Genomic DNA, 13,190 nt, shown 5'->3' with positions numbered 1-13,190 from the left:
TTTTGCATTTCTTGCGGTTGCAGGGGAAGGTGCCGGGAGTGGAGTTTGGGTTGGTGGGGGGTGTGGACCTGACGAGGGAGTCGCGGAGGGAGTGGTCTTTCCGGAACGCTGATAGGGGAGGGGAGGGAAATATATCCTTGGTGGTGGGTTCTGTTTGGAGGTGGCGTAAATGTCGAAGGATGATCCGTTGTATCTGGAAGTTGGTGGGGTGGTAGGTGAATACCGGTGGGGTTTTGTCTGGTGGCGAGTGGAGGAGCGGGAAGTGGAGGAGATGCGGTGGATAGCATCATCAACCACATCTGAGGGGAAATTGCGGTCTTTGAAGAAGGAGGTCATCTGGGTTGTTCGGCATTGGAATTGGTCCGCCTGGGTGCAGATGCGGCGGAGGCGAAGGAATTAGGAATATGGGATGGCGTTTTTACAGGGGGCAGGGTGGGAGGAGGTGAAATCTAGGTAGCTGTAGGAGTCAGTCAGTTTATAATAAACGTCCGTGTTGAGTCGGTCATCCGAGATAGAAATGGAGAGGTCTAGGAAGGGGAGGAAAGAGTCTGAGATGGTCCAGGTAAGTTTGAGGTCGGGTGGAAGGTGTTGGTAAAGTGGATGAACTGTTCAACCTCCTTGTAGGAGCACGAGGTAGCGCCGATGCAGTCATCGATGTAGCGAAGGAAAAGAATGGGGGTGGTGCCAGTGTAGCTGTGGAAGATGGACTGTTCCACATATCCGACGAAGAGGCAGGCATAGCTGGGACCCATGTGGGTGCCCATGGCTGCTCCTTTGGTTTGGAGGAAGTGAGCGGATTGGAAAGAGAAGTTGTTTAGAGTGAGGACCAGTTGAGTCAGTCGAAGGAGGGTGTCAGTGGAAGGGTACTAGTTGGTTTGGCGGGAAAGGAAGAAGCAGAGGGCTTTGAGGCCTTTGTGATGGGGGGATGGAGGTGTATAGGGACTGGATGTCCATGGTGAAGATAAGGCCGGGGAAGCAAAAATCATGGAGGAGGTGGAGGGCGTAGGTGGTGTCCTGAACGTAGGTGGGGAGATCTTGGACTAAGGGGGACAGGACCGTGTCAAGGTATGCAGAGATGAGTTCGGTGGGCCAGGAGCAGGCTGAGACAATGGGTCGGCCGGGGAAGTCAGGTTTGTGGATTTTAGGCAGGAGGTAGAAACGGGCAGTGCGGGGTTGTGGGACTATGAGGTTGGAGGCGGTGGATGGGAGATCCCCTGAGGTGATGAGGTTATGGATGGTCTGGGAGATGATGGTTTGGTGGTGGGAGGTGGGGTCATGGTCAAGGTGGCAGTAGGAGGAGGTGTCCGCGAGCTGCCGTTTAGCCTCAGCAATGTAAAGGTCGGTGCGCCAAACTACCACTCTGCCTCCTTTGTCTGCTGGTTTGATCGTGAGGTTGGGATTGGAGCGGAGGGAGTGGAGGGCTGCATGTTGCTGGTTGGAGAAGTAGGCGCGGAGGCGAAGGCGGCGGAAGAATTGTTGGATGACCAGCCATGATCACGTTAAATGGGGGAGTAAGTTCGAAGGGCCAAATGGCCTACTCCTCCTATATTCTATGTTCCAAGCAATGCACTTGCAGTACTAAATTCAGATTATATTGTTAAATCTGAGAGCCAGTTCAGATGCATTGTCAATTTGTCAGTTGTCTGGAATGAAATGACAGTGGTCAAATTTGACAAAAGGCCACACAAGTTATAACATGAGAAAGTTATAAAATCAAAGGTAAGGGAGAAGGTAGGATTGCAGCTTAGTGAATTGGGTGACTTTTTAATCAAATTAGAAAGGGTACATCCAAAAACAAATTCTGTCATGAGTCTGACTGAATTTGTCAATTTTTGACCCTTAGATCTCTTGGCGCATAGACATTACATTTCGTGAGGTAGCGGGTCCACATTGCAAGTTTGGTTTCCTTTCTCCGACTCAGTTGTCCCTCTGCCTCATCGTTAAGACATTGGGAGTCAGCTTGATGGACACGTCACAAGTTTGAACAGATTAGTAACAAGCTCCTCCAGTCATTAATAACAATAATGCTTTGAGGAAAGTATTTATTGAGTTTTCTTCATCTTCCCTTCAAACATTGGCCATTTGAGAGTTGAGAAAACAGGACCTGGCTGAATTACTTTCCAGGTGACTGGGCACAGTGTCCATTGCAGTTGGTTTTGCAGGAGTTTTGCCTGAATGTATGGTAGAACTGGCTGCAAAATGGGCACTAGCTTTTGACTACCCTCCCACTGAATCTGGAGAATTTATCAGAGGCAGTGCTGGTGGAATTTCTCTCATTCTATTTGGGTTGTACAGTGATTGTGTTGCACATCATGGGAATGTGGTGACAATGACCACCTGCATGATAGGATTTTAGTTGACTTAAGGAAGTCTTTGTCAAACACTTGCTATAGTTTGTAGAAAACTGAGTGGGGTGTGGTTGGAGAGTACCTACTACTAAAAGCTCGAGGGTGAGGGTAAATTCAGGGAGTCTCAAACTCAGTTTTCTTCTCTCTCTGTTTCTGTGTCTGTCTGTCTCTCTCTCTGTCTGTGTTTTCTGTCTCATCTCACTCTCTCACCCTCTCACTCTCTCACCCTCACCCTCTATCTGTGTCTTCCCCTCTTCCCTCCAACTCTCCGCCCTCTTTCTCCCCTTTCTTCCTGCAAAGAAGAGGAAGGCCATGAGGTTGGATTCTATTAGCATATTCAGGAGAAAGAAGTTATCTCTAGGGGGAATAGTTGAAAAGATACCTAATTCAAGTCCTTCAGATTGTAGAATATAAAATATTTCATCTGACTTGACTTCTCTGCTTCCACTTCACCAAATTTTGGCCATGCTTTGGAAATCTCCTGCATGCTGTCAAAATAAGGCACTTTGGTGATTCTTTTACCTGAATTCCACATTTGGAATTTGTATCTTGCCTTGAGGCTGACAAATGGATGCCAAACATTGAAACATTTAAACTGTAAATGCTAGGAATGCCCAACAAATAATGCAACATCTGCAGATGAGCAGAAAATTAGGGTAATGTTTCAGGTCTCAGTCAGAACTGGCAGATGCTATACATGAGCAGATCAAAGACAAAATGATCTGTAAAGTGATTAGGTGGAGCACAGGAAATGATTAAATGCGTAAATGGTCATTTTCCCTTGTTCTGTTTTTCCTTGTAAGCTGATCACCTGTAGTATCTTCCTGTTTTGTTGAAGTATTGTTACTCCTAAAATGTTAACTCTACAGATTCTGCCTGACCAGCTGAAAGTTTCCAGCATTTGCTGGATTTTCTTTTGTATATTTAGTTATTTTTGTTCGAATTAGAAGCTGTTATATTCCTGCTCAGTCAAGGTTGTCTGAATGAGACTTACCTTTTCGGGCTTTCTTGTTATCAAAAAATTTGTTATTTATTTGAACTGTGCCAGATTTCAGCCAAAGTCTGAGGTGGGTACAGCATGCCAATCCATTGCATCAGAATGGTGTCCAGAGTGAGGTATAATGCCAGTGTTTCAGGATGATGCAATTCATTAGTGACTCTACTTACAGTGCCAGTCATAAGGTATGAGTTTGCCCTTGTGATTTATGAAAGAGCCTGCAACCTCAAGTATGTGGGTGGAAAGTGCAGCAGAGAATAAGGATAATGTTCGGTCATTTTGGTGTATTGATGGCTTTATTTTGTTAATATCTGCCAAAGTTTCTTTAATAGTTTTCTACCCTGAACCTTTGCAGTCTTCTCCAGACAAATTGTTTTAATCGGTTTTTGTATTGGCTGTAATGTCTTGTAACCATTCCCACTTTACGTTTATGAATCATGACAAGTTGTGCTGGGCTGATGGAAAATGCTTCAATATTGAGACTGTAATCAGATTAGATATGATTCACCAATTCCATTGTCACCACTAAAAGCAAAGTGGTGTCGTCTAAATCTGCCGATGGATGAAGGTTTTATTTTCCAAAAAGGAAAGCAAAGTCTCTGGTGTGATACAGGATAAGCGAGCATTTAAAATCTAATTTTATCTCAGGATATGTAATGAGAAGTTAATCGGCCTAGTGAAACTCATAATGGCCGTGATCTATTTAGATCCTTGTGCTTACAGACCACGTTGGTAAGGGCAAGTGATATCCTCTCCTGGCTGACCCTGGCTTTTGGCCAACCAAATGAAGAAGGTTCATTTGGCAAAGGACTGAACAGCAAGAAACTTTGTATGAGGAGAAGCTAAAGCTCAGAGGGAGCACACAAACCTCTAAACAATTCACTTACCAATCTCTTCAAACACCACCTACTCAACCTGAGGCACTGTGCACAAATCAGTGTTTAACATAGCCATCTCAGAATCCAGTGCACTGTAGTGAAAGCAAGGCATACTAAAACCGGAGTGATCACATAAGTAGGAGCAGAAAAGCCTGTGATAAAGCCTCTCCTATTTGCAAAGCAGTAAATGATAGAAAGATATGCAAAACGGATGGCAAAAAAAAACTTCAGCATTGTACTCAAAGGAGCATTTTGAATTTAAAATGTTTTTTTTGTTTTGATGTGTCATTTATATGCTTTCAAAGTTTAAAATCTCCTTTTTAGAGGTAAGGGCAATGGATGCCACCTTTATGACTGGTGGACACATTGATTGTCTGGATATAAACTCTGGGTTCATTCACTGCATTTTCAGATTAGATTTGAAAAGCATGGAGAAAAATTGTACTTGGGGAAAATTGTACAACAAATAATTTCATGGGTGAGACTTTTGTTAATTATGTCAAAATAATTAGTACTCTGTTTGCTTTTCACTGCTGCTGCTTCTTAAAAAAGGTTATGTTTTTGTAATCATGATTTGGAGATGCCGGTGTTGGACTGGAGTTTACAAAGTTAAAAATCACACAACACCAGGTTATAGTCCAACAGGTTTAGTCCAACAGGTTTAATTGGAAGCACACTAGCTTTCGGAGCGATGCTCCTTCATCAGGTGATTATGTTTTTGTGGGTCTTTTACAACCTATAGTTTCAGTTGAATGGAATTGATTTGAATAGTAAAGATATAGCATAAATATAGCACCTTTAATGCTGTTAAAGATGTTTCTTGGTAGTATAATAAAAAAATTAGAACCAAGCTACCCAAGACCTTGAAACTGGATGCCCAAAGTATGGCCGAAGATGTATCTTAAAGTAGGAGAAATTGAAGATTCAGGGAAAGAATCCAAATTTAATGTATATATGTTAGAAGACAAAGCCACTATTGGTGGAGCAATGAAAATTCACAAGGTCAAAACTAGAAGTGTGCAGTTAATTTGGAGATTTGGAGGAATGGTGAATAACTACAGAGATGGAGGGATTTGCAAGTAAGGATGCAAATGTTAAAATTGAGGTGTCATAAGACCAGGTCAGTAACTGCAAAAATGACAGGTGAACTGATCTTTGAGCGAGTCAAAGTCTGGACAGCAGAACTTTGGATGACTTTAAGTAATAGGGAGGTGACAGCCTTATGGTATAATATAGTCACTCAATTATATTAATCCAGAAATCCAGGTGATGTCCTGGGGACCTGAGTTTGAATTCTGCTATGGCAGATAGTGGGATTTGATTTCCATGAAATTATCTGGAATTAAGTATCTAATATAATGGAAAAACAATCTATCTGGTTCACAAATGCCCTTTTGGGAAAGAAACTGCCTTCCTTGCTGAGTTTGGACGACATGTGACTCCAGATCCACGGCATTGTTAGCTTTTAACTGCCTTCTGAAATGGCTGAGCAACATTCAGATGTAACAATCGCTAGAAAGTCTCAAAAAAGAAATGAAATTGGATAGGCACCAGAAGCAACAACAGCAACAGGGTTCCTGTCAACCCTGCAAAATTTTCCTATTAGTGTCGTCTTGGGGCTGATGGTAAATTGGGCGAGGTGTCTCAGTCTAGCCACACAACAGCCTGACATTATCTGTGAGGTATTATTCTGTGAGTATGACTATCTCAGATGGAACCATCATCCTGTCCTTCTGGCAAGACAGGTTCAGCTAAGGTGGCAGCACAGTTGTATGTACTTTGTTGGAACAGAGTTACCTTGGGAGTTGCTGAAAATGTATTGCTGGAACAGCACAGCAGGTCAGGCAGCATCCAGGGAACAGGAGAATCGACGTTTTGGGCATAAGCCCTTCTTCAGGAATGGGAGTTACCTTGGGAGTTGCCCTAGGGATCCTCAACATTGAGCCTGGACACCATGAAGTTTCATCAGTTCAAACATTGGTGACAAAACCTCCTGCTGATTACCATGTGCTACCATCCTTTGGCTGAGAAACGGTGCTCCGCTTTAAGAAACTATGGGATTTTAATGTCCTTCACCAAGAATGACTTGAAAGTAGCACTGCTGATGGAACTGGTTCAGTCACTACTGCCATGCTAAATGGGACAGACTTCAAACAGATCTAGCAGCTCAAGAGTGGGTTTATGATGTACTGTTGTCCATTGGTAACGGCAGAATCAGAAGCAGCAAAATCATATGCCAAAACAACCTGCAACTTCATGGCCTGGTATGGTATTTCTTTCACTTTACCATTGCCGTCAAGCCAAGGGATCAACTCCGGTTCAGTGAACTGTGCAAGCAGTCATGCCTGGAACAGCATCAAGCAAACCTAAAAACGTGTCAACCTGGTGAAGCTACAAAATACTACTGTATGCATGCCAAACAGCATAAGCAGCAAGTGATTGACAGAGCTAAGTGATTCCACAATCAGTGAATCTAAACTCTGCAGTCCTGCCACTGGAGATCACTGACGGAGGAGACTCCACAAATATCTTCATCCCCAGTGATGGGAGAGACCCACACATCGATGCCAAAATTGAGGCTCATTTGCAACAATCTTCAGCCAGTAGTGCTAAAAGGATGATCCATCTCTGCCTTTCCCAGAGGTCCCCAGCATCACCGATGCTAGCAACTAACGTTTCTGCCACAAAAATGCCTGGCAATGACCATAACATTAAAAGGCAGTCTAACTACTGCCTCTTGTTATCATAACTGAATACCCCACTATCAACTTCCTGCGGTTTCCATTGACCAGAAACGCAATTGGATTAGCCATATAAATACATGGCTACAAGAGCAGGTCAGTGCCTAAGAATACTGTGGTGAGTTACTCATCTCCTGACTCCCAAGGTGTGTCCACCTCTAAAAGGCACAAGTCAGGAGTGTGATGGAATACTCTCCACTTGCCTGGATGTGCGCAGCTCCAACAACACTCAGGAAGCTTGACACTGTCCAGGACAAAGTAACTGGCATGATTGGCACCATATTCAGAAACATTCACTCCTTCGCCACTGGTACTCGGGAGCAACAGTGTGTACCATATTTATGATACACTGGAGAAATTCACCAAATCTCTTTAGCACCTTCCAAACTGATGGCCATTTCCATCAGAGATCTACTTAGTACAGAGATGAGGAGGAATTTCTTTTGTGGGCAGTGAATCAATTGAATGAAAACATAGGAACAGATGCAAGACCTATGGCCTATTGATTCTGCTGTGCCGTTCAGAGAGATTATGGCTGATCTGATTTAATATCTATCTTTCCTTGCCTTGAAAGCAATCTGCATTAAAGAATGTAATAGATTCTCTGCTCTGAAAAGAAATTCCTCCTCAGCTCTATACTCTATCTTTGACTAAGCCCTCTGTTCCTAAACTCGCAGGAAACAATTCTCCACATCAAAACTGTCAAGCCCCTTAAGAAGCTTATATGTTTCAATAAGGTTGCCCCTCATTCTTCTAAACACCAATGAGTACAAGCCAAAGCTACTCAACATAGTGAGTTTTTCTGATGAAAACTATTTGTGGAATCAGCCGAGTGAACCCCCTCTTGACTGCCTCCAGTGCTTGTACATCTTTCCTTATATAAAGGGAAGTGTTCACAGTATTCTGGATGAGGTCTTACTTTCTATAGTTTTAGCAGGACTTTACAAAGCAAAAGAGGGGACGGATAGAATTGTGGAGGTGGGAGATTGATTTAATGAAGTAGTATTTCCACCATTAAATCATGCTAAAGGAGCTAAGTTATGGAAAAGCCTGTGTATCATGACTAAATCTTGTCAACTGTTGAGTGACTTAAAATGCCATGTGTTTGCATGTCCTAGTTCTCAGCTTCGTCTGTTAAGAAGTGAACAAAATTACTTATGTTTTTGTGCTCACCTTGTGTGTCTATGAACATACAAAAATGATGGGCATTTTTACTCTACTTTACAAGTAATGTGGACAATTAACTTTGCAAAAAGGATTCCAAGGGATCAGGAGATTTTTTTTTAGTGGAATGCTCACTTGTGTCTCTGGAAAGTCATTGAAATGTAAATGCCTATGTGGAGGATCCTCAAGATGAAAGATGATTTATGAATTTATTGCTTCTATTGCCTGAATATTTACAGAAACACTCCACACTCCATATCCAAAAACTTAATAGCTAACACACAGCGGCATGACAAACAAGTGTGAACAGCCACCATTCATCTCCATTGTGCGGCAGTGGCTTATGATATTGAATCATAATTAGTGGGTAAAATTAGGGTGCATGGTATTGGGGGCAAAGTACTAGATTGGATTGAAAATTGGTTGGCTAATAGGAAACAAAGGGTAGTGATAAACGGCTCCATTTCGGAATGGCAGGCAGTGACCAGTGGGGTACCGCAGGGATCCGTGCTGGGACCACAGCTTTTTACAATATATGTTAATGATATACAAGATGGTATCAGCAATAACATTAGCAAATTTGCTGATGATACAAAACTGGGTGGCAGGGTGAAAAGTGATGAGGATGTTAGGAGATTACAGGGTGACCTGGACAAGTTAGGTGAGTGGGCAGATGCAGTTTAAGGTGGATAAATGTATCGTTATCCACTTTGGTAGCAAGAACAGGAAGGCAGACTACTACCTCAATGGAATCAATTTATGTAAAGGGGCAGTACAGAGAGATCTGGGTGTTCTTGTACACCAGTCAATGAAGGCAAGCATGCAGGTACAGAAGGTAGTGAAGAAGGCTAATAGCATGCTGGCCTTCATAACAAGAGGAATTGAATAGTATACCCTTGAGTTTCAAAGATTGAGAGGGGATCTGATTGAGACGTATAAGATTATGAAAGGATTGGACATTCTGGCAGCAGGAAACATATTTCCACTGATGGGTGAGTGCCGAACCAGAGGACACAGCTTAAAAATACGGGGTAGACCATTTAGGACAGAGCTCAGGAGAAACTTCTTCACCCAGAGAGTGGTGGCTGTGTGGAATGCTCTGCCACAGGGGGCAGTGGAGGCCCACTCTCTGGATTCATTTAAGAAGGAGTTGGATAGAGCTCTCAAAGATAGTGGAATCAAGGGTTATGGAGATAAGGCAGGAACAGGATACTGATTAGGAATGATCAACCATGATTATATTGAATGGCGGTGCAGGCTCGAAGGGCTGAATGGCCTACTCCTGCACCTATTGTCTATTGAATCATTTGTATGGATAATGGAAGTATCGATTCTGTGGCTACATGATCAAACTTGTCTGGAAATAGCAAGTATTGTCCCAAGGACTGGCCAGGAGGAGGCAGTTTCAGGCTACCTGGGACAGAAAGATATTCACCAGCTGGGCAAAAGGAGCCCTGTTTAAGCAGCCAACTTGAACAGTGGGCAGAGGAGCTAAACTGTTTTCACTTGCAAGGCTATATTTCTCTGCAGAAGCATGGACATATCTTTGTGTGACTTAGTCATAGAGATGTACAGTTCAGAAACTGACCCTTCAGTCCAACTCGTCCATGCCGAGCAGTTATCCCAACCTAATCTAGTCCCTATTGCCAGCACTTGGCCCAATACCCTCTAAACCCTTCCTATTCACAGTCGTGTACCACAAAGGATTGGTGCTGGGTCCACTGCTTTTCGTCATTTAAATAAAAGATTTGGATGTGAACATAGGAGATATAGTTAGTAAGTTTGCAGATGACCCCAAAATTGGAGATTAGATTAGATTACTTACAGTGTGGAAACAGGTCCTTCGGCCCAGCGAGTCCACACCGACCCGCCGAAGCGCAAACCACCCAGACCCATTTCCCTACATTTACCCCTGCACCTAACACTACGGGCAATTTAGCATGGCCAATTCACCTAACCTGCTCATTTTTGGACTGTGGGAGGAAACCGGAGCTCCCTGAGGAAACCCATGCAGACACTGGGAGAATGTGCAAACTCCACACAGTCAGTCGCCTGAGGCGGGAATTGAACCTGGGTCTCTGGCGCTGTGAGGCAGCAGTGCTAACCACTGTGCCACTGTGTAGTGGATAGTATAGAAGGTTATCTCAGATTACGATGAGACATCTTAGCAACTTCCAAAATTCAGTTATCTTCAAAGGTCAAGGAGCGAGAGCCTTCTTCACTGCAATGTTTCATCTTTGATAACTGATTATGGATGCTAATTTGTTTCTTGTTACTCCATTAATAATTTAAGTGCAAGTGTCCACTGAATTGATCTCTTCGATGCAAGCATACCTCTGTATCTGAAGGTGTCATGATTTTGTTGCTTCACGTTTTGAGTGGTATGTGAATAAACACTTACTTTTGGTTTTAAATTTACTAGAAAATGCAATTGTTGTGACGAGAGGATAAACACATTCAAAAGGATTTAAAGCCTCGTCTCAAAATATGCCTGTCATTGCCCTCATTCAAGAATCATAGAGGTTAAGAATAAATGGAAACGTTATCTCCTCATTTCTCCCCATCTATACCAATATTCTGACTCAAATCTTACCTCACATTTGCCATTGTTATCATACAGGATTGTGTTTTCAAGATTTTACCTGTGGCTATGTATCTATCTAGTATGACCACAGATGTCCAGTTAAAAATGGAATCCTTACACATTGTGCACATTGTAATTTCTTTGATTCCACCTTGGTGAAAGACAAAATGAAAATGACTTTGATCCCTCTTGGGATAGATGCTCTGAAAGTGGTGGTTTTGCACATTGTATTCATGTGTTTCACTCAAGTCCATTAAACCTCCGCAGAGTCATCCTGCTTTAAGGAGAATTTCACTGCATGATGGTTTGTTTCAGTGAAATATTGATTCAGTCTTGGGACTGCTGAAGTGGGAATGTTGACCGCATTGTTGATTTCTAAGTGAGTTGGATAATTTCACGCTGTTGATATCACAGTCTAAATAGTCTTTCAATATGCCTGGTTTCCGGTGGTTATTCCCTGTTGACTTTTCAATGGAAAGGATTGTCAATATCTCTGCATAAGCACTGTACAAAGCACATAATAAAAGATACTACTTGTGGTGGATTATGTATTTTGTATTCCGATTATAGGTAGAAACATTTTCAAACACTTGAATGAAACTTTGTAAATATCACTGAGGCACAAGGTTCTAAGTGACAGACTATGTGGCATGGATACCACAGAATGATTTTTTTTGAGTGTTGGTGTAAGGATTGCAAACAAATACTTCCATCCAATCTCCTCTTTCAAATCACTGCCAACCACCCTCTCCCTCCCCCTAGTCTCTATCAAAGAATAGGCAGTTCCAAGTTCAGTCCATTTATGTTTGTACCTGTTAATTGATCTTGCATCTGCCTTTCAAAATAGTTACAAACCCATAGGGAACAACAGGCTTTAAGTCTTCTGTAGCTTCACTGGAAATAGTTGATGGAAAAGAGAAAGCAAAGCTTAGTTAATTAGGGCCCTCTGCACTGTGATTTTCAAAGAGCTGGTGTTGTCATAGTTTTAAAGTCATTCTGTGTTCTCCAGCTCTGAGGAACTTCCAGACATTTTCAACTGCTGCAGGTGGCCAGGTTCTGTCTCCTGTATTTTGTGATGCTGATGTAATTCTATCTGCAGTTGCTTCTACGTGCTCCATTTGGCAGCTGGTAGTGGGAGACTCTGCCCAGCAACCACCTGCAGAGATGAATTACATCTTCGGCAACAACACGTCGCTTTTGTACTCGCGTCCCAACAGAAGCAATGCTGGCGCTGGACTGAATTCTGCTGGGCAGAGATTGAAGCAATGCACAAAACGGAGTTCAGCTGATGAGCTGAACTTGAAAGAGAATGAAGTTGAAACTTCTCGCTGGAGGACTGTGCTGGCGTTTTTTACCCGCAGACACTATTTTATTGACTGTTTTTCCACAAGTGGCGGTTGTATTCAGGTAAAATTATGCTAATAGAAATAAGTTCAAATCTATTTTTTTCAAGTTAGATAAACAGAGGTGCATTACTTTGGAGTGTTACAGTAAAATGAAGTTAGGAAATTCTTCATTTCGCAATGGATAATTTGATGGATTAGAAAGCAATGGTTTAGTCTTATTTTTAATGTTTGCTTTCTGCTTTTGTACAAATGTAATGTAGACCTGATAACCTGGTTTGATATAATTCGCTTTGATCTTTAACTGCTTTGATGATATGCACACACACACACACACACACACACACACACATTGGCTTTTTCCTACGAAAGGGAAGATGGTAGTGATCCAATTCTTGTTTACCTTTTGTGATTAAGTTAACTTTGAAATGATTTGAAATAGCTGCAACTGTAGCTTGTATTGTCTGACCTTCCAAAACAATGCCCACCATTGCTGGTGTATTGAATTGTACACTCAAATGGTGCTAAAGTAAATGCCCATTGTGGCTTCAGATTGGATTTCAGTTGATAGTGCTTGCTTTTCAACACAACAGATAGAGAATGTTATTAAACTTTTGAACGTGCTGCTTAATTTGCAATATAATTGTGTTATTACTGTTCCATATTTGCTTCCCATGCATTCACAATACTAGTGGTTATTAAAGTTGTAGCTAGATTGTAATAACACCATGCATTATTTCGGTAATATTATCCAGATACTGAATGCTGTTTTGGTCCTTTGTGCTCTCCAAAATTTCTGCGCAACACAAGCATGTACACAATACCCGTTTAGCAATATGAGAGAGCTACAGATGACAGCTAGTACAATAGCAGCAGCCGTTTGGCTGATGGTTTCTTTTTCTTTGCAAAATTAGTGATAAATAATTTAAGTTGTAGTGCCTACTGGGATGGGTTTTAAGTTAAATGCGAGGGTGTGACTATAGTTCTGTCTAAAAATGTAATTCCACTGCACTTCGAGACCATCAGCTGCAGTTTGAGTTTCAGCCAGGCAGAGCCATGTTCATACTACTTAGCTCTAACAGCCATGGGCAGGACGGTCTCAAATTTGAAGTACAAGTGCATAGAGAGGGAGGAA

General features: G+C 42.3%; 1 protein-coding gene across 21 annotated transcripts in view; it reads left to right on the top strand.

The window, feature by feature from the left end:
- The window catches only part of dlg1b (discs large MAGUK scaffold protein 1b), a 471,082-nt gene that overhangs the window by 245,723 nt on the left and 212,169 nt on the right, over positions 1–13,190 (top strand). Inside the window, exon 1 of one of the 21 annotated variants that reach the window (XM_043702501.1) lies at positions 11,824–12,105. The exons of 18 other annotated variants lie outside the window; for them this stretch is intronic. In XM_043702501.1, coding sequence (XP_043558436.1) covers positions 11,877–12,105 — 229 coding nt within the window. In that variant the 5' untranslated portion in view covers positions 11,824–11,876. Of the gene's footprint in view, positions 1–11,823; positions 12,120–13,190 lie in introns of those variants that run through there. 2 more of the 21 variants (XM_043702493.1, XM_043702500.1) reach the window with 2 other exon arrangements.

This window comes from Chiloscyllium plagiosum, chromosome 13 (assembly GCF_004010195.1).
Source record: "Chiloscyllium plagiosum isolate BGI_BamShark_2017 chromosome 13, ASM401019v2, whole genome shotgun sequence".
In the NCBI taxonomy this organism is placed as follows: Eukaryota; Metazoa; Chordata; class Chondrichthyes; order Orectolobiformes; family Hemiscylliidae; genus Chiloscyllium; species Chiloscyllium plagiosum.
The sequence above is the reverse complement of the archived record's forward strand: the minus strand, read 5'-3'. Positions and strand labels throughout refer to the sequence as shown.